Source organism: Papilio machaon, chromosome 7 (assembly GCF_912999745.1).
Source record: "Papilio machaon chromosome 7, ilPapMach1.1, whole genome shotgun sequence".
NCBI lineage: Eukaryota > Metazoa > Arthropoda > Insecta > Lepidoptera > Papilionidae > Papilio > Papilio machaon.
The window spans coordinates 4,752,122-4,773,584 of NC_059992.1; the positions used below are offsets into that span (position 1 = coordinate 4,752,122).

Below are 21,463 nucleotides of genomic sequence, written 5' to 3' on the forward strand. Positions count from 1 at the left end.
GCAAGGTTAAATCAACTTGTGGTATCAACATAAAATTCAGGAAAAAAAAACTGGCTCCAATGAGCGCCGGTTTGCAAGCAACTTTACAAGTTGTAAGAATGGAAAATATTTTATTTTCAATTTGCATAAATAAATTGTAAAGCTAAAATAATAATAATACGTAAGATATAATGATCTCGTTACTATTATATTAACTAAAATCAATATTCGATCTTTGACAGCGATCCGAAAATTATTGTTGAAATATTTGTATAAAACGAAGTACGAAAATTATTCCTTCCTCCTCTGTAAATAATTCGATCATATTCATGTTTTTCGATTGCTATATATCTATATATCTGTAAATTTGAAATAGCACGGATAAGCAAAAATGGTTCAAGATCGATTATTGACTCCAGCCGTTAGTCGTATTTTTCTGTCAGTGCAATAGAGTTCAACGGGAGAAAGCCGTTCTTAGAGGCCGGTAGGCGCGATGTCGGGTGGTGGCAGCTGCCAGCGGCTGGCAGCAGGCCGCCAGCGGCGCGCTGGCGCAGTGCGCGCGCGATGGTGAAAGGTGCTATATCGATTCTTCGCCGCTCGGACTTTGCGCGCCTCGTCATGCCATACGCGCGAATTATACTTTTTTGTGCCATATTCGTATACGGTTAGTTAAATAATTTTCTTTTACATATAATTTAAGCAATTAAGCAACATAAATAATCGGTTAAAATGTGATGTTGGTTATTCTGAGTTATTTAAACATGTATAATCTTATGCAAGCGGTTCGACTATACAACCGTTTAGTGTATTTTTTCCTTTAACTGTTCCACTTGTAAGATAACGTAACTGTTTACACGAATGAGAGTGAAAGCTTTTGATTTACTTTTATTAGCTGTAGCAAAACTGGATATAGCGGAAGTCAATGCTATATTTGGTAAGCCTGTTTAGGAAACAATTGTTGTCGTTTGCTCACATAACATATCTAAGTTTAGAAAGTGAATATCGAACGATACCAACGTTCTGTCCGTGTGTAGACACCTACTAATTGAATTCGTCGAGCACGTCCTTTCTTTCACTTGACATTGAGACGTGACCGGTTGCACGTTGGGGGATATTGACATTTAGTGGTTTGCTTCAGTGCCTCAAATTATATAATAATTTTACCCCCAATAATACCTCGATACGGATGTAGTCGAATGGCATACTTCCTTGATTGCATATTAACACGCATGCTGTTACAAGATAATGTACCGCAGACTATTCACGTTTATGTTAAAAAAACAAAAAAAAACATAAGGAAATTTTATAACCAGTTAACGTACTGTGCACCGACAAGCTTTACAAATAGTTTCAATACTCGAGACTTGAGTAAATACATTAGATTTAATTGAATAACTTATTTTGTTCTTACATTTGAGGAATGTAATTAGTAAAGTCATAAATTTTATTACTAAGCTCGAAAAGTTTCAATATATTAGTTGATAACTATCTTAATTTTTTTCTTTAAATTACAACTTACTAAAAGACTTTTACCTAAAAGTCCATAGAGAACTACAATATTTGTCTGCATACTTAACTAGACTGAATTCGGGTTATACCACGTTCGGTGTCTCTTTATCCTGCGATCATATCAGTGCTTACCGCAGCATCTATTTCTGTAATCAAGTACAGCAAAACGTTGAAGATTTCTGGTTGGTTATGGGCGACGGTTTAATTTTCTATTATAAGGGTCCTTTGACCTTTTTAAATCAACCTTAAGTCTACACAAGGATTTCCTAACATAGTCAAAATATCTAAGTTCCAGTCACAGTTATTTCACTACGTTTTGAATTTTTTTAATTATACGTCAGTAGATGAAAACAATGTTATTTTAATTTCGGCAGAACGTAGTTTTAACATTGGCAATTCTCGAGATTATCATTGCGATAGAAAAGGTGAACTTGTTTGCTGATTGATTCGCTAAATTCTATTGAAATACATAAGAGAAATAAAGGGTAAAATAATAAATAACATTTTATGAAACTTCTAGAATTTTTATAACGAAATTCTCTTATTAATGTTCTCGAAGCAATGAAGTTATTTGTTCGCTCGCTTAAGCTTGTCAACTTTAAGACGACAAATTACATGTCTACAACATTACTCGGATCACGAGGGATATTTAATTTTTCCACAATTTACTGCGATAAAATGGTTTCCATTGTTAAGGTTTTATAAATTATCTTTGAAAACTGTGTGACTATAACGTAGCAGATTCAATTTGAAATCGATCAGGTGGGTTAAAATGAACCGGGAACCATTGAAAGGAACAAAACATGTTTAATTTCTTTAAGTATATTTTGTAATCAATTTGTGTTAACAAAATAGAGTATTTATCTGTAGACACAGCCAAATATTAACATTTTTTTATTATTTTTTACGGTAGGAAACGTTTAATCTTATAAATTAAAGTATCAACATTGGTAACAGTGAAAAAAATTATAGACGTTTCTGATATTGTTCATCGTGACATGATGTACATACATAGTGTCGCAATTTGATTTAAAAAAAAAATTACTATAGAGTAGAACAAAAGCGCTTTGCGTAAAGATAATAAAAGCATTCAAAAATATACATTTTGTCGATAAATTTTAATACGTAGAATTGTCAAACAGGTATGTTAATGGCTGAGTCAACTCACTAGGCTCGTATGTTAACAAGTTACGACTAGCGTAATGAGAAAATTAAGTTTTTAGATGCAAATACTTCGGTAGCAGTCAGATATTTTATTTAAACTATCTTATAATCGTGTTCATGAATTGAAATTGCAGCATTTGTAAAATGTTTTATCAAATCTGAATATATGTTCATAACTTAATATGATAATGAGCATAACTTAGATTAAACACACAATAAAAAAGAAAAAATATAGAGACGATTTTTAAAATATTAACCTGTCAATTACTTAGCAGATTGTTACATATTAAACTAATAAGTTTATGCATAGTAAATTAGTTTTGTACATGTTAATTAATGAACTGAGTTTTTTGACCAATTTTCTTTAACAGTTGCAATTTTATTAAGATGTCTATATGACTTTAATTTGCTAGAAGTTAGGAGGTAACTTTGCGTTAGTAATTAATTTAACAAATAGTTAATTATAATCTTTCGTTCTAATTTGTTTTCGTAAAGTTTTGCTCTCAGGACAAGTACAATCATTACGCAGACAGTTTGAAAATTTAAATTAAATTTGATTACAGTAACATGAATCGTAATTTTGGTTCAAGAAGTTACATTAAAATTATTAATTTTGCTAAGTTTCAATTGATCTTTGTATTATTTATTAGAAAGTATTTTAATTATTGAAAAATTATACTCATTTGTACCGTAATCTGTGTTGGAAGGCAATTCGAAAATTAGATGTTTATTTCTTTATTTTCAGTACATTGCCAGAAGGACAAAGAAGAGGACTTTGTGTGTCCGGAAGGAACACAAGGAAATGGAAATTTTGCGGACCCTGCAACATGTAGGCGTTTTTATCAGGTACTATTTTCAAATTTTACAAATTTGCAGGTATATTTGGTAAGATGACAGTATTATATAATGATTCCTTTGAAAATATCGTGTATCAATTTTAATCACAATTGTCGTAATAAAGTATTTAAAACATTTAGTACAATGACATCAAAACCGATAAAGGTATCTGACCCGGTGGGCATAAGTAAACCTAAATTATGACAACTCAAAAGCGCCCCCAATGTCTAAAATGTCTAAAAATTGTCACAAAACCCTTGTACGGTAGCTGTCTTGTCGAATTTATTTTTCTTTTATGTAATTTTATCTGCCTATAAATGTAGGTTTAACACACTTTGTGATAGAACTAACCGCGATAGCGGCGCCACTCTCACCGGTCCAGATAAGTTTGTCGCACTGTAGTTTGTCCTTAACCTATTCTCTGAGAAAGACATGTCAGTCACCAATTGCTAAAACCTCTGCAATAATTCACATTGCAAAAAGTAAAAGAATAACTCTTTAAATGCGTAGTTACAATCTAGCCAATATATTTCGTAAGACTGAATTATGTATGACTATGTTTGACGTTCATTTACAATTTGTCAGAGTAAACGGTTCGGAGTAAATGCGATTTTATCATTGGTCGATTCCAGTTGAACTCGGGTCATCGTGATTAAAGGATACTCTGTACGTCAGATGTCGTGACTAATGGTGCAGGGTTACCTTTGTCGCATATTCATTCAATTCATTGAATACCCGCGGAATATATTATAGTCCAGTCATTTTAGTAAGTTCACCTCGGAATTCGAGATACCCAGCTGTAAGTCTGTAAATACTTGTATATTGACACCCTAAAAGTTGTCTCAAAACCTACATATGGTAGGGTGTAAGCAACTATTAAATTTCAAGGTCAAAGGTCATAAAAATCGGTTTTTTGCGCTTTTTTTGGAAATATCTCATTTCCTATGGGTTTTTGCTATTTGTATTTCTTGTCAATATTGTAGAATACAAAATTCTCTACAAATTTAGTTTAAATTTTTTTTTATACGGTGAACCGTTTTCGAGATAGAGGGCGGAGAGCGCGCGGTCATAGCATAACTTCAGCCTCCGTTCGAAAACGCGCCATATAGTTGATGAACTATCGCTAAATCAATGGTTATAAATATTTGTAAATTTTTTATTAACTATTATATTATACTTTATCATTTTTTCCTAACTTATCCACTTTTTATTCAGTATTAATTTATTTAACAACACTTACTTGCCCATGTAATTGCAGAATTGTTAATGAAAATATAGGAATTATATTTGAATTTTAACCTAATTAATATTAATAACTTCTTACATGATGAAAAAAAAACAAATAAATTATGAATTGATCTTTTTATTAAAAAATATCATTGAATACATTAATTTTTATTGAAAGTAAAAAAAATGGAATAAACGGTACAAAAACTACAATTTATAATTTTAATCATCTTCCTCTTCATCGTCGTCTTCTGGCTGCTGGTAAATTCCAAACTGGTCTTCATTATCGTTTTCAACGACATTTGTCTCAAGTTCTTCCATGATTTCTGGGTTAAAGGTTCCATCTTCGTTAATGTCGCTCTGATATGGTACAGCATTGAGACAAGCTTGCCCATTACATTGGCCACAAGTTAAAGAGCATTGCAAGCCCGCTTTCCTGCATCCGCATCGCGAACCACAACCACTCTTGCAGTTGCAGAAAATCGTATTTAGCAAATCTTCTGGAGCAGGTGATAAAATTTTCATGATAGGCTCCAGAAAATCGTTTCGCATTGCCCAACCCAAAACCTGGGGTTCCAAATCATGTCCTAACCAAGTTTGAACTTGATAATATTAACGGTTGAAATGTTGATGAGCAGCTGCACTTGGTGGAATATTTGAAAGCTGCACAGGTTTATTAAGTTTTGTAGACTTGACGCAATGCATGTAACGAAGATGATCGAGACTTTTCACAGATTTCGGAGCATTATAGACTGCCAATAAGGTTTGAGTTCCACTCTCTAATAATTTCTGGACCGAACAATTTTCTTCCTCAAATGCTGCAGCTAGTTCATCCAAATTTGTCAGTAATTAATTAATTTGACAAATATTTATAATAATTGATTTATTGATAGTTCATCAACTATATGGCGCGTTTTCGACCGGAGGCTGAAGTGATGCTGTGACCACGCGCTCTTCGCCCTCTATCTCGAAAACGGTTCGCCGTATAATATTTTTTTTTAAACAAAATTTGTAGAGAATTTTGTATTCTACAATATTGACAAGAAATACAAATAACAAAAAACCCATAGGAAATGAGATATTTCCAAAAAAAGCGCGAAAATCCGATTTTTGTAACCTTTGACCTTAAAATTTAATAGTTGCTTACACCCTACCATATGTAGGTTTTGAGACAACTTTTAGGGTGTCAATATACAAGTATTTACAGACTTACAGCTGGGTATCTCGAATTCCGAGATTCTTACCTAATTTAAGCTTAAATGACTGGACTATTAGGCGTTTAGGTCTGACAATGGCGTCGACTTTTTCAATGACATTTTGTTTCGGTACTTCCTTTAAACCTGAAAACGTATCTATTTATTATTTGTAAGTCTTTTGTTGTGGTTTTTCTTATAAAATACAAATAATATTTGATTAATAATAGGTTGGCAACTAAGTGATTGCGGATTTTTTATAAAAAATCAAAGACAATTTTTTCATGGAACTAAATAACTTTATTCCGTAATGTATTACCCATTTTCATCAATGACCTTTTGACATCTTTCAGGCAGCATCATAATCCCACGTTCATAAAACTTCTGGTTTTTATTAGCAAAAAACTGAATGAAGTACGATTTGACTTCATCATCATTATTGAAATTTTAACCATTCCAGGAGTTTTGTAAACATCGAAACAAAAAGTAATCCGATGGTGCAAGGTCAGAACTATATGGTGGATGTGGCAAAACATCCCAACCAAGCTCCAATAATTTTTGCCGAGTAACCAAAGATGTGTGTGGCCTTGCATTGTCATGATGGAATACAACACTTTTTCGATTTGCCAAGACGGGCCGCTTTTCTTCAACTGCATTGATTAATTTCGTTAGTTGTTCAATGTAGAGGAACCCATGTATCGAGTTTTTGAACATAGCCAAGTTGTTTTAAGTGATTTTCAATGCATGTATGTGATACATGATGCTTCTCTGCAATCTCACGTGTTGTACTGTGACGATCCGAATCGATTATTGCTTTGATTAGGGCGTCATCAACTTCAACTGGACGATCAGCGCGTTTATCATCTTTGAGTGAAAAATCGCCAGAACGAAATTTGGCAAGTCAATTTTGACACTGCCGTTCTTTTAAGGCTTCGTCACCATAAACAGCACATAACTTTTTGTGAGCTTGCAATTCGTTTTTCCCCTTGCGGAAATAAAAAAGCAAAATATGACTAAACGTTCCTGTTGATTTTCCATTTTTCAATGAAGACCAAGCGAAAACTACGCAACCGATCAAAAAACTTTTTTTACTGATTGACAGCTGAATTGCCAACTATTAAATAACAAAATTTGTTTTACATTTGTACTACGTCTACAAACCTAAAAATTCAACTTAATCCATGTATGAGTGAAATCCGCAATTACTTAGTTGCCAACCCAATACATGTTTGACACATTTTAATGTTGTCCATAATACTATTGTAATTTAAAATGTTATTCAAATATTTAACAGATGTCTCATGCATTTAATTTAATCAAAAAAGCATTTTTAATTAATAAACACCAAAAATATTTATTTTACCTGAATCGGAGTTTTTCTACAGAATTACCCAGTTTTTATTTATAATATTAATTTCACATTCTTTTATCATCTTATATGTCCGAGAATGGTGGTTTGGTATCCTTCGTAGAGAAATGAAACATCAAATTATAAATTATACCGTAATTTAACCGCCACACCAGCCTGGTGTGGAAACAAGCGTTAAAGCGTACCATAACTTAGCAGATTTATTAAGAATAGTTCCCAAGCTCCGTAATTTCTCTTAGGTAGAAATTACTTCCATGTAGAAATTATTGTTGAGGAAGACTGGAGAGAGAAAAGGGAACTCTTCATCTTAATTAAATCTGACGTCAAAAGGACAACAAAAATATTTAATTCAATAATACAGTCCTGAACCTGGTTAAGCGAGAAACCTTTATAAGCGAGAGTCATTGTCTTGTCCCGACAGACGACCTTCTCACATGCGAGAAACTTGGTTAAAACAGAAACCTCTATAAGCGAGATAAGTATTGCGGTTCCTTGGACTCTCGCTTATCCAGGGTGGCTTTTATAAATATCGCCCAACCTTATTCTTAAAAAGAGTAGTAATAATTACTATAGAAATGAAAACTACAGAAATAAAAAATATTTTAAAAGGCACAAAGAAAATCTTACTAATATTATAAATGCGAATGATAAGATGGATGGATGAATGTTTGTTTGAAGGTATCTCACGAACGGCTCAACGGATCTTGATGAAATTTGTCACAGATGTAGAACACAGTCTGGAAGAATACATAGGTTACTTATTAAGTTATTTTAATTCTGCGCGGACGAAGTCGCGGCCGACAGCTAGTATGCAAATAAAATCAAATTAATAGTTCGACATTTTCTTTTAATCAAACAGACATTTAATATGTCGTAAGATAATTAAGAATGATCGAGTTCAAGGAGAATTTGAATAATAGGAATTCTCGTATAAATACAATCAAGGAAGCATTTTGGTATATTAATGTTGTTTAAAACACATAACTGGTTATGGGCAGTACAGGTCGAATGGATTATAAACTGGAATATTAATATTTATGCCCATAATACTTTCATACTTATTTGATAACGAACATTAAAACTTTTTATATTGTACAATATTGCATAATATAACAATATGAAAATTATCTTAAACGATCGCATACCTAACAATAGTAAAATTTTTAATTAAAATCTTGAATATTTAACGAACTGGTTTAATAATAATAGACAAGTAATTACAAATATTTTTAAAACAGTAAGCTTGCAAATCATTTAAAATCTAATATATAAAATTCTCGTGTCGCGGTGTTTGTGGTTAAACTCCTCCGAAACGGCTTGACCGATTCTCATGACATTTTGTGAGCATATTCAGTAGCTCTGAGAATCGGCCAACATCTATTTTTCATACCCCTCCCATTTAGTTTTTAATAACTGCGCGCGGACGGAGTCGCGGGCGTCAGCTAGTAGTTTATATTATTTGTTTATGTGTTAGTAGCTGTCGCCGGCGACTTTGTCCGCGCGGAATGAAAAAATCTTTATAAGTAGCTTACTTGTTCTTCCAGACTATATTCCAACTTTGCTATTACAACCTTGCATATATATATATTATTAACCTTGCCAAATTTCATCAAGATCCGTTGAGCCATTCTGGAGATACCTTCAAACAAACATTCATCCATCTAAACATTCGCATTTATAATATTAGTAAGAAGTAAGATATAAATTTATTGTTAAAATGTGTGTTCGGACAATGAAAATGCATGCTAATATTTGACATCCCACTACAACATGCGCTTTAAAATCATTATATTTGTATATACATATAGTTAAGTATCTTTTGCTAACGAAAATAAATTAAGTATCCTAAACAGTTTTTTCAAAAAGAAACCAAAGAACAAATGGACATGGATCTCTCCTAGTGGAAGATATAAAAACGAGATCGACTTCATAATGTCTAACAAAAGAAAAGTTTTTAAAGATTTGTCGGTTTTATGCAATATTAATTTTAATTCAGATCATAGAATGGTTAGAGCAAAACTATCAGAGACATATATTAAAAGAGCACGACAATTCCAAAATAATATGAAAGCTATCGAATGTACCGGTAGCAGCGATCTACTTCTGAACAACCTCGAAATATCTTTGCAAGATGAGAAAATGGAAGGAATATCGACTCAGGAAAAATACAACAGATTGATCAAACAATTAAAAACAGAAACTAAAAAAGTAAACATGACTAGTAAGCCAACGACATCATTTAAGAGTAAGCAACTATTGCAAGAACGAAAAGAACTTATAAAACAAGGAAAAAGTAATAATAATATCAATAATAACAAAAAGATAGCAGAAATAAGCAAAAAGATTAGCGAACAACTTAGAAAAGAAAGAAAAACAAAAAGGTTAGCAACATTTAGAAAACACATAGAAAAAACAGGAGGAATTAAGAAGGCGCTTAAGGAAATGAATTACAAAAAGGACTGGATTCCAAATATGAAAAATAAAGATTGTGTAAAAACCAGCAAAAGACTAGAAATACTGGAAATTGCCACGGAGTACTACCAAAATTTATACCAAAGTCGTAAAGATGAACAAGTAATAAAGGAATATCATTCAGTAAATAAGGAGGAGATTAAACCAATTCTAAAGGAAGAAACAATAAAATCTATCGAAACGCAAAAACTAAATAAGGCACCAGGATCAGATTTAATAACAAACGAACTACTAAAAACAACGTTACCTGTGATAGCACAACGACTTACAGATTTGTTCAATGAAATCCTCGAAACGGAAACTATCCCGGAAGACTGGACTAAATCGACAATCACACTGATACATAAGAAGGGAGACAAAAGCGATATAGGAAACTATAGACCAATCAGTTTAATGTCCAATATTTATAAAATATTTTCAAAAATTATACTAAACAGAATTACCAATACACTGGATGAAAACCAACCTAAGGAACAAGCAGGTTTCCGGAGCAAATTTTCAACTATAGATCACATACATACTCTAAGACAAATTCTACAGAAATATAGCGAATATAATAAAACCTATTACATAGGGTTTGTTGACTTTAACAAAGCGTTTGATACATTGGAACATGAGTATATATGGGATGCTCTTAAAACACAAGGGGTGCAAGAAAAATATATACGAATAATTAAAAACGTATACACAGCGAGCACAGCACGAGTCAAACTTGAAGATACGGGTAACGAATTTCCTATTAAAAGAGGCGTACGCCAAGGAGATCCTATATCACCTAAACTATTTTCAGCAGTGCTGGAGATGATCTTCAGGAACCTAAGATGGACCAAAATTGGCCTCAATATAAATGGCGAATATCTTAACCATCTACGCTTCGCGGATGATTTGACTCTGTTTTCAGAAGATGCTGGAACTCTAGAAATAATGTTGCAGCAACTATCTGATGAAAGTGTTAAGGCCGGCCTGACAATGAACCTAACTAAAACTAAAATTATGACGAACTCCCGACAACCAACAACCGGCAGACAAATAATAGTAAATAACGAACAAATAGAATACGTAAATGAATATATATATTTGGGCCAACTTATATCTACAAATGATTGTATGAATAAAGAAATAGAGCGAAGAATAACTAATACATGGAAACGGTTTTGGTCTCTTAGGGAAATAATGAAGAATGGAGATATGCCAATGAAAGGAAAAAAGAAAGTATACGAAGTATGCATTATGCCATGCTTACTATATGCGTGTCAGACATGGGCATTAACAGAACTACAAGAAAGTAAATTAAAAGTATGTCAAAATGCAATAGAAAGGAGTATCTTAGGTATAAAAAGAAGAGATAGGGTGAAATTACAAGAAATTAAAGAAAAAACTAAATTTAAAAATGCACACACGATCTACAGACAGCTTAAATGGCGTTGGACGGGACATATGCTAAGAGAAAACAAAGAGAAATGGACCAAGTTAGTGACGGAATGGTATCCAAGAGATAGAAAAAGAAATAGAGGTAGGCAAACCAAAAGATGGGAAGATGACTTTAAGAAAATAGCTGGACCGTTATGGATCCGCCTAGCAAGAGACAGGAATACCTGGAAATCTTTAGAGGAGGCCTTTGTCGACAGACAAGCTTTACAAAACAAACTACCAGTTGCCGATAATTATAACATTTCAAATACAAGTTAGAAATAAGTTAATCAATTTAGTTTTTTAGTAAATAGGCATTTAATATTAACTGTAAACAAACTGTAAAGCAATAAAGGCTATTTTATTTTTTATTTTATTTTATTATAGTTAAGTATTTGTTCGGGATGCAATGGCATTGACGATGCGATCGCTTGAAATGTTGTGAGTCATAAAAGACCGCATATTTTATAAATTCCACTGTCTTCTTAATAATACTTTGGAAAATAAATTTACACCCATAGTTCTAGTAAAATATTCCAAGGTTAAAAATACTTCAAATAGTTAAGTAAATTATTACCATAAATATTTATGTTAAATGGGAAAGCTAAGATTTATAATGTCTAATATCAATCACAAATATTCCAATACACTAATTATCAATAACCAACATATGAACACGTCAATTAACCATCTTATTGGTGATGAAAACGACAAGCTAATTACGATTGCTCATATGTGAAAAGCGAACGGTTAATCATTACGAACCCATAGATATATAATAACCAGAAGTATGTGAGTGTTATGAGTATTTTCTTACCCTTGACTTGAGTAAACAGCACGGGTACGAGAAATAATATAGATTATCTTCGTATATATAAAGGTCATCGAAGTAAGGCTTTATTGGCTACTGGCCTTACAAATAAAATTGTATGTCAATAGCTTTTATCGTTTAATAATGACGATTCCATAATTGTAGACCTATAAATAAATAGAAAGTCCATTTTTTTATAATTAATAACTCTACATAAAAGAAATGTTTATATCATATAATAGTAATTTTTAGTTTCGATAAAGAGGTGTAGAGAATGTATCAAAAAGTAATTATTTCTAAGAGTGTGATGTTTTATTAAAATCCAATCTTGGACGGTCCAGATCGAGAATAATTGTCTCGGAACCATTCCCGCAATTAATGTCAATTTTCGTAATTTATATCAGTGTTAAAGGAATCCATTTGGGAGGGTTTTTATAGCTCTGGATCCTTCTCGCCGGTAATAAATGAATGAGTTATGGAGATCAACTTTAACAACTTATATTTAAATCATTCAGGCGTGAATGTATTTAGATCGATGAATTAATTTTCAGGCATTGTCTGTGTTTTAGTTCAATTACTGACCAAGAAGTTAACAACTTCATTTAATTCAATTTTTTCTTTTTCAATTCTCTTGTTTTATTGATGTCATATATTATTTAATAGGCAGAAACTCGTAGGATCTCTGACTATATTGATGTTTCTGTATGTTAAAATACAAAGTAGTGTTATTATTACGTATTATAGTCGTGGTGACACGTACTCAGTGTCCATGTATGGAGCTAGTTTGACGGATGTTTACGGTTTCCCTTCTATTTTATACCACGCAACTAAGTTAAGGCTACGTATGTTTTAAATTGTTAATGATTGGTACTATACATAATGTCATACATATATTCATAACTTTTTTATGTATTTCTTTTAAAAACTATTATTATATAAGAAAGATATTTCTGTTAGAATCTTTGAAATTGTTACTAATAGTTGATTCTAACTGTGATTTGGTTGTATAATGTGTAGACCTCCAGATGTATTTAATTTTTCTTAGCATTGTGTTAATAAACAATGCGAACGCCTTAATTGTTACTTGTATATTCCGACTGATTGTCAACGAACAAAGTTATGTTTAAACAAAGATCGGTAAGGTCAGGACTAGAAACGGAGTTTTTTAACCGTCTACTCTAACCTTGTCGTAATACAATTCCATTGGACTTAAAAATGTTCATTATTCTTAACTATAATTTTTGATAATCTTTTTTGACTATAAGAGTCGAATACATTGGGTAAACTTACCCATCTTTAAAGCCGAGGGTCAAGGCTTTACTGATTTTGTAGGATAAGGAAAACACTTCTGCCAACCGTTGAATGATATCGATTGAAAAATTATACGATTCTAAAACTAATTTAGAAACACACTTCTTTGTAGTTTATAAGGATTATTGTAGAGTTTGAAGTTATATTCATATGTATGTTCGTGAATTAATTATATATGGAAATAATATTCTTCATTATAATGTTGGTCTGATGTTCCTTTGTTCCAGTTAATCAGGGTATCGTCCCTTTCATTCATATTTGATTCAACCGACTTATTGTTTCACAGTGTGTCGACGGGTACCCGTATTTGAATAGATGTCCCTCGGGACTCTACTTCGACGATATTAGCAAGTATTGTACATTTAAAGCCGAAGCACGATGCGGTCCCATTGCCACGAGTGAGTACGATTCCAAGTCTATTAATTGAACGTCTCCTACACACGTTCCGCTCACTGAAGTAAGTAAAATCGGATTATGTGTCGGTGCCCGTATGGAAAGGGAACCGAGCACGTTACGGGAATACTTAAAAGCATTAAACATTCATTCTCCGAATACAATATGCTCGCACAATGCTACATTGTGTTTAACGTTTTCATGCTGATGTATTAAACATTAATTTTACCACCTTTCTTTATATACATATTTTTGTTAAAATGTTCTCTTTTATAATTTAATTTCTCACATTATCTGCCGTTTTAATATTTAATTATATTTACACCTTATTATTCTTGTTTTCTTATTCGAACATTTAAACTCAAATAAATATTTATATTGTATTGTGTTAATATTTAAGTTTATATTTTAGCTCCAGCTCCAATAACAGAAGCTCCGTTAGATTTGGCGACGAAATGCGATCTGTCGCAATGTGAACTGCCGTATTGTTTCTGTTCAAAAGATGGCACCTTGATCCCCGGCGGCTTGGAGCCCGATAATGTAAGTCTGTTATATCTATATTGCATACTAAACAAGCTGTCGCCCGCGACTCCGTCCGCGTCACGCGGTAAAATGTTATTTGACGTTTTCTTTATTACATTGCGTTCTAAGTTGAAAGCGAATTCAATTCAATGACTGTGCAGCATATGAAAAGATTTTGAGTGTAGTTTTTTCTACGAAAAGGAAGAATTGAGAGTTAATATTTTCATGCCAACACAAATACTAAACACATTTATCAGTTATGATTTCGCGTCTACCGTTGTGACTTTCTAGACATTAAGCAATAGTTTGCTATGCGAGTCCACGTCGAAAAATAATCGTTTCCTTTCTAGATAATGTATCGTCAAACATTGTTTCTATTTACAGACGCCGCAAATAATTATGCTGACTTTCGATGGCGCTGTCAATTTGAATAACTATGAATTGTATAAGAAAGTGTTCAGTGGAAAGATAACCAACCCGAACGGTTGCCCGATCCGGGGTACTTTCTTCCTTTCACACGAATACAGGTAATTGATATTAATATTTCTAGCTTTATTCAATAAGTATCGATGTTAAGTACTATGAATTTCCAAGCTTTTTCTTGGTCTCGTATTTTTAGTAGTTTCGTTTTGAGGTTCTGCAATATGAAAGGTGCTTTGAAAGGTACAAAAAACCATTTTTTTAATGATATTTTTTCATAGATAAACCCATAAATTGAGCTCAAATGCGTTTGATTACCTTTTCAAGTTGTTTATAAATATTAATCGCAATGAAATGATTACTTTAAAGTTAAAAAAGTTTGAAATCTTATCCCGAGATGACTAGAAACAGCACAGTTTATAATATTAACCAGAATCTAGAAATCTCAATGCTTAGAATAATTATATGGAAAACGTGCAAACATCTTCAGCCGATGTAGCGATAGCGAGCTTTTATGTGTGGAATTAATGCAAAACAACTTGAAATTCTGCACGACTGCGTACGTGAGTCTCGTGTCCGTGAAACCTCACGGTCAATGTCCATGTCTTATTTCTGCTATTGAAATGTAATATGAATTAAGTAGAATTCAATCGAAATGAGGAATTTATATCAAACTTATCTTAACAATTTTTCCTGTATATGTCTGTAACTTTAAGAGTTGACTTATTAAGTACAGATATTATACAACCATTGACACACTTAAACTTTTCAAAAGAAATCCATAGACTATAAATAACAATGCAGTGATAAGTGATAATGTAATTTATCATTCCCATCAAATTCGACTATACATTGTTTTGAAGTAAGCAATAGTGGGCTGACATGGTTCAACTTTATTCATTAAAAGTTATTTATCGTAGCTGAAAATTGTTGGATTTTTCATCAAAAAGATGTTTATTGAAGTTAAACGTTTTCTTTTTAATAGATAATTTTATCTAAATGGCCTTTAGTTTATTTCACTGGAATTTTCTTAGTGGATTCTTAGTAAATGAAAATGTACAAAGCTTCTAGTCTTTTATTTATCATTCGTGTAACTTTATGAAATATTATCAGTTGCCCGCGACTTCGTCCGCGCGGATTAAAAAAAATCTAGTAATAAATATAGCCTATGTCACTCTGGGATACGGTATCTTTCCAACAATGAAAGCATTTTTCAAATCGGTTTAGTAGTTTTAGAGTCAATTCAATACAAACAAACAAACAATCAAATCTTTCCTCTTTATAATATTAGTATAAATTTGTGCTCTTTAGCATCTATAGCGATTCTTTCATAAAAATGCTATTTATAAAAAAATTGTATAAATAAAAGAAGTTATATAATTTAATTATATTAATAAGACAAAGTATCATAATGTTTACGTAAAACTTGCATAAAATTAAGTAAACAGACCGATATTAAAGTTGTATAACCATGGATATCCACTGCCGAGATACTTGCACAACAAACATATTGTTATCTTATTTTTCTCAAAGAGAATGATAGAGAAAATACATGTATTTTGTAATGGAAACTCACATTTACAATATGTTTGTTTGAATTAATCGAATTACCGACAAGTGCGTGAAGCCGCGGTATTGAAGTTACCGCCGCGATTGGTTCATTGTTTAACTTGTTTTACGTTTTCAGCAATTACGCCATGGTGCAGTCGCTTGCCCATGATGGTCACGAGGTACGAGTTTTTCATTATTACAAATACGTATACGATCATTTTAATTTAAAACAAACAATTACTCATGTTATTACAGGTGAAGTGGTAAACGACAATAACACTATATATAACCTTACTATGACTCTAAACTAAACTTCGCTTTAACAACACATTATCTCCAAAATAAGACTCGGCCGATGTACGCAATTGTATAATAATTATAATTGTGAAGTTCAGTCTAATTTTAAAGTCGTTTCACCGTTAGCTCAGAAATCAGTAAAATGTCATGAATGTTATGATTGTCAGATCGCTACCGGCACAATATCTCAGCAACAAGGCCTCCAAGACAAAGGGTACGAGGAATGGGCTGGTGAGATGATAGGAATGCGGGAAATACTCAAGAAATTCGCGAACGTATCCCGTTCGGAAATCGTCGGGGCTAGAGCGCCATTCCTAAAGCCTGGCAGAAATACGCAATTTAAGGTAAGTTGATTAAGAAATAGTGGTATTACCCATCACGGTAAACCGGTTGGTCACATGCGTCAATTAAATACTGCTCGACATTTTGTTCATTAAAGCTTTATATTAGTAAGTATATTTAAATTAAATCTATTTGATGGTTTAAAGTTAATTAACCATAATATCTAAATATACCTGTAGAAGGAAATGCATCAAGTTATTAAATACAATAAAAATGTGCAACAAAATAAAAAATATTCATTACATTCTGAAAGATAGACAAACATTATTTATTGCTTTTCCAAGTCTACAGGATGTTTTAAAATGTGCACTCGACTGCACCGAAATTCTGTATATTTGGATTATTTGTTGTATAAATAAAATGAGTAAATACCTCGTTACGTATATGTTGAAAATTTAAACACAGCTTTACCATTATGAAATACACGAGCAGATGCAATGTAAACAGCTGTGAGTGTTCTACGGCGATTGCTTCCGGCGGCGTCAGAATTATTCGGAAATTGAATTGTTCATTTCGATACCGGCATAATGCTATCCGAAGTATTCGATTTAATGTTTTTGTTGTGTTGCAAACGAGTAAATGGCTTACCTGTTAAGTGACCACCACAATCCGACAGCATCCAGACCCGTTCTCATTTTTGCATGTTTGACAGTATGGTAAAGTTTTTCGGGAACGTTTGCATCCGTTCAATTGTAACCCCTTGTAGTGTAAATATCTTTAACGAGTTTTATATTAGTATATTCTTCGTCATTTTGATAATTATGCCGATTTTTGTAATGAAATATCTATATTTAACAGTGGTAGCTGTATCTGTAGGTAGTGTTATCTGTTGCTAATGGGCCGGCATGCCCTGTGAAATACCACGACCACACAGAAGATAGGCATAAAGTGGAAGCAATTCCGCATTTCGTGAGATGACTGTAGTGCTGGAGGCCTAATGTTAGTCCGCTTTTCCTTCCCAGCTTTTTCTTATAAGTAAAGGATGGGAAGAGGATGTGGCTTTGATGAAGGAGGGAATTCATAGGAAGGGAAAATATTCTCTTCCTGTGCGTCCCCTCCTACATCGATTAAAGGACAACGCATGTGGAATTTCGGATATCTATGGGCAGCGGTCGCTTCACTATTACGGCGAATTCAGGTGGTCGCTCGCTCGTTTGCCACTTTATTATATAAAAAAATGTTTTTTCTCAGGTGCTTGAAGATTTCGGTTACATCTATGATAGTTCAGTTGGCGTGCCACCACTCCCGATACCAGTTTGGCCTTACACTTTGGACTACAAGATACCTCATGAGTGTAAATCAGGCACATGTCCAACTAAGTCATTCCCCGGTAAGATTTGCTAATGAAAATAATATACGTTACATTTTCTATTTCATATCATAAAAGTAATTTGTCAAAGAGCCTAGGAATTTTCCTAATTAACAATTAGTAAGTTACTTCGATATTCGAGGAATTATTAAGACCCCTCGGGATGTGTATAGATGCGAGCGATATCAGAAAATAAGTTAATAAATTTGTTATCTGCGTAGGTCTGTGGGAGGTGCCCTTCAACGCGCATTACGTCGAGTCCTTTGAGGGTGGACATTGCCCCTACTTGGATCAATGTGTGCTTCACAACCACGATTCAGATGAGGTAATATATCTCTTTTTAATTGTAACATTAGACAAGAGTTGGAAAATTGTGTGTTTATTTTGCATGTTTTTGTATTACAGTAAGATGAAAATTTTCTTTCAATGTTTCAGTTTGCATTTTCAAAACAGTAGTTTAATTACAATATCATTAAAATTTGATAAATATAATAGTAATAGGTAAGTCTAATGACAGTCGAGATTTGGCCTGTCCTAATTATTGTTTTAGAATGTTTCAATTAAACTTATTCTTGATGTGAAAACTGCCCAGACATGATTCAATTTTGACTCAAAGCAATTTAAGAAAATTACGCGGTAGAAATAATTGATGTATATAAAAATAATTACTTTATTATAAAGGATGTTGAAAATGTATTATTATAGTTCTTAGTTCAGAGCTGACACAATATTACCACACTAATATCCCCTGTGTTCGTTCCAGATTCGTAATTATTCTAAGTGACATATGAATTCGGCTCTTTGTTCTTCTAATACGCCCTATTTCCATCATTTGACGTCACTGTAATATACCTTTATTCCTAAATTAATGAGAAAATATCTTAGGAGCCGACATTTCTGTCAATATAGTAATCTCTTAGACTTTCTTGTGATTGATTATTAGATTTTGTTTTCGAAAAAATTCGATAAAAATTGTGAAAATAGTATTGGTAAAGTTATATTAATAATTATAAGCTAACAAATTATTAAACCCATCAAAATCTTGTCTTCTATATAAAAGAAAGTCGTGTTAGTTACACTATTTATAACTCAAGATCGGTCGAAGTGATTTAGCTGAAAATTGATGGGGAGGTAGCTTAGAACTAGGAGACGGACATAGGAACTTTTTTATCTTGTGTGCATTTTTTTATTCCGCGCGGACGGAGTCGCGGGTAAAAGCTACTATTTATATATAAACTTAATACTCAAAATTTATTAGAGTATTTGTATAAAAAGTTAAATAATTTCACTAACTTGTTTACCTACCATATTTTTATAAATATGTCAGATAAAATAAATAAAGCAGCTGCAACCATTAAAACAAATACATAGTTTTAAAGTAAACTAACATTTAAATCGGTATGTTTAGGTGCTAGAATGGCTTCAAGAGGATTTCAACCGGTACTACGAGCAGAACCGAGCGCCGTACATGATGCCGTTCCACACCAACTGGTTCCAGATCAAAGAACTCGAGCAGGGCCTGCATAAATTCCTCCGCTGGGCTGCTGACCTGTAAGTACACGTATATAGTTGAGGCTCCACTATACCGGAACATTTATAAAACATATATTGTTATTGTACCTTTTTAGACCCAATGAGTGAGATAACATTTATCGTATTTGTTAATGGAATGCCATGGTAACGTCCAACACAGCTATAATTAAAATATCCCTGGCTATTTTAATTATAGCTGTTTGTTGAGGAAAAGTTTGTTTCTTCTTTCAGTGGCATTTGTTATAAAAATGAGCGTCAAGTCCAACATTTATCCTACTGATTCAATAATTTTGTACATTAAATAAGCAATTCCGAACTAGTTAATAATATTAAGTGGTATTAATCTATATTGAAAATGTTCTGTCTGTCTTTTTCAGAGACGACGTGTGGTTTGTAACCGTTACCCAAGCGTTGACATGGATCACGGAACCTAAACCAGTAAAGGCGCTGAACAACTACGAAGCTTGGAGATGTGACAACAGAGATCTGCCTGGGAAGCCTTGCAATCTGTCCAACAAATGTGCTCTCTCCTTCAAACATCCCGATACTAATTTCACCGATACCAGATACATGGAAACTTGCAGCGAGTGTCCCAAACAGTAAGTACAATTAGTTTTTTTTTACATTATAAGGTGGCAAACGAGCAAGCGGTCTATCTATCTGGCTATCCTCAAGTACGACGCTATGTTGCCGTCCTCCAAGTGAAATCAGCCCTCAACGATCGGATGATCCCATTGGAATCTGTACAAGAAAGTTAGCTGCAAAAAAGTTTCCTACAATTTTAAGATAGTGAAAAAGATAGTCAGAAAAAGCATATAAAATTATACTATCATTTTGTTTATTTATGATCTTTTAATAACAAATTATTTATCACTTTTTTAGGTATCCATGGCTGGGAGATTCCGGCGGTACTGGTATTTCTGGTAAAGATAATTACATACCGGACAATTTGAAGAGAAAATAGTATAAATAAATGATGTAACTTGAAGACTTTGTAGGATTTAGTGTAATCTATTCAGTATACTGCTTAAAAATAGGTTTTTACGTTTTTTAAATTTATAAACGCAAAAATTTATTTTAAAATAGTTTTTAATTGTGTCGAAGTGACAATGGTTGTGCAACATTCGATTCTGAATGGATTATTCATTTATTGTACATAATATACAAGTTTATATAAAATGATATTGTGTTTGTAATTGATGTACTGAAGATTTGTATGTACTGATTATAAATATACCGTATTGTTATATCCTACATACGAGGTTATAAAATTACAGACTACGTTACAGATTTATAAAACCTTTCATAATAATGTTTAGTAGAAGGATCGTAATTAATTTGCTATTTACAAAAAAAACGTGGTGCTAAACATTTTTATTTAATCATAATTTTATATATAAATATTTAAATGTAGTTCAGTTCCAAAATAAATGATTTAAAAAAAATTACGTCGTCGCTAACGAATGTTTGGCGTTTTTATTAAAATTGGCTTGACGTATTTTTTTAGTTTCAATATTTTAATGTTATTACGACAACTTTAGCGTAACGTTTGAAATGAAATGTGTAATATTGTTTTATTTCAAAAAACGTTTTATTTTATCGTATATTTGCATTTCCGATCACCACAAAACAATGTTGTGTATCTCTGGTTTTCCAAAGAGAATGAAAAGGTAGACAATATGTTTTTGGTTCAGGTGTTTCGCCAGTGTAAACCCAAGGTTGTAGATTAACATCAACGTTTCTGGTCATAGTTTTGCTCATTACTTCAACCTACAATAGTTTTTTTTGTTCCCAAACACATTTTTGTTTGTTAA

General features: G+C 32.6%; 1 protein-coding gene across 1 annotated transcript; it reads left to right on the plus strand.

Annotated features, from left to right (window-relative positions):
- The first annotated feature begins 428 nt into the window (after positions 1 to 428).
- Positions 429 to 20,669, plus strand: LOC106714815 (chitin deacetylase 1). The gene is made up of 12 exons (XM_014507931.2): positions 429 to 643; positions 3,398 to 3,498; positions 13,569 to 13,680; positions 14,088 to 14,215; positions 14,582 to 14,724; positions 16,305 to 16,347; positions 16,633 to 16,809; positions 17,999 to 18,137; positions 18,338 to 18,441; positions 19,525 to 19,667; positions 20,027 to 20,248; positions 20,532 to 20,669. The coding sequence occupies exons 1-12, from the start codon at positions 544 to 546 to the stop codon at positions 20,611 to 20,613; spliced, it is 1,494 nt and encodes a 497-aa protein (XP_014363417.1). The 5' UTR covers positions 429 to 543; the 3' UTR covers positions 20,614 to 20,669.
- Positions 20,670 to 21,463: the final 794 nt, after the last annotated feature.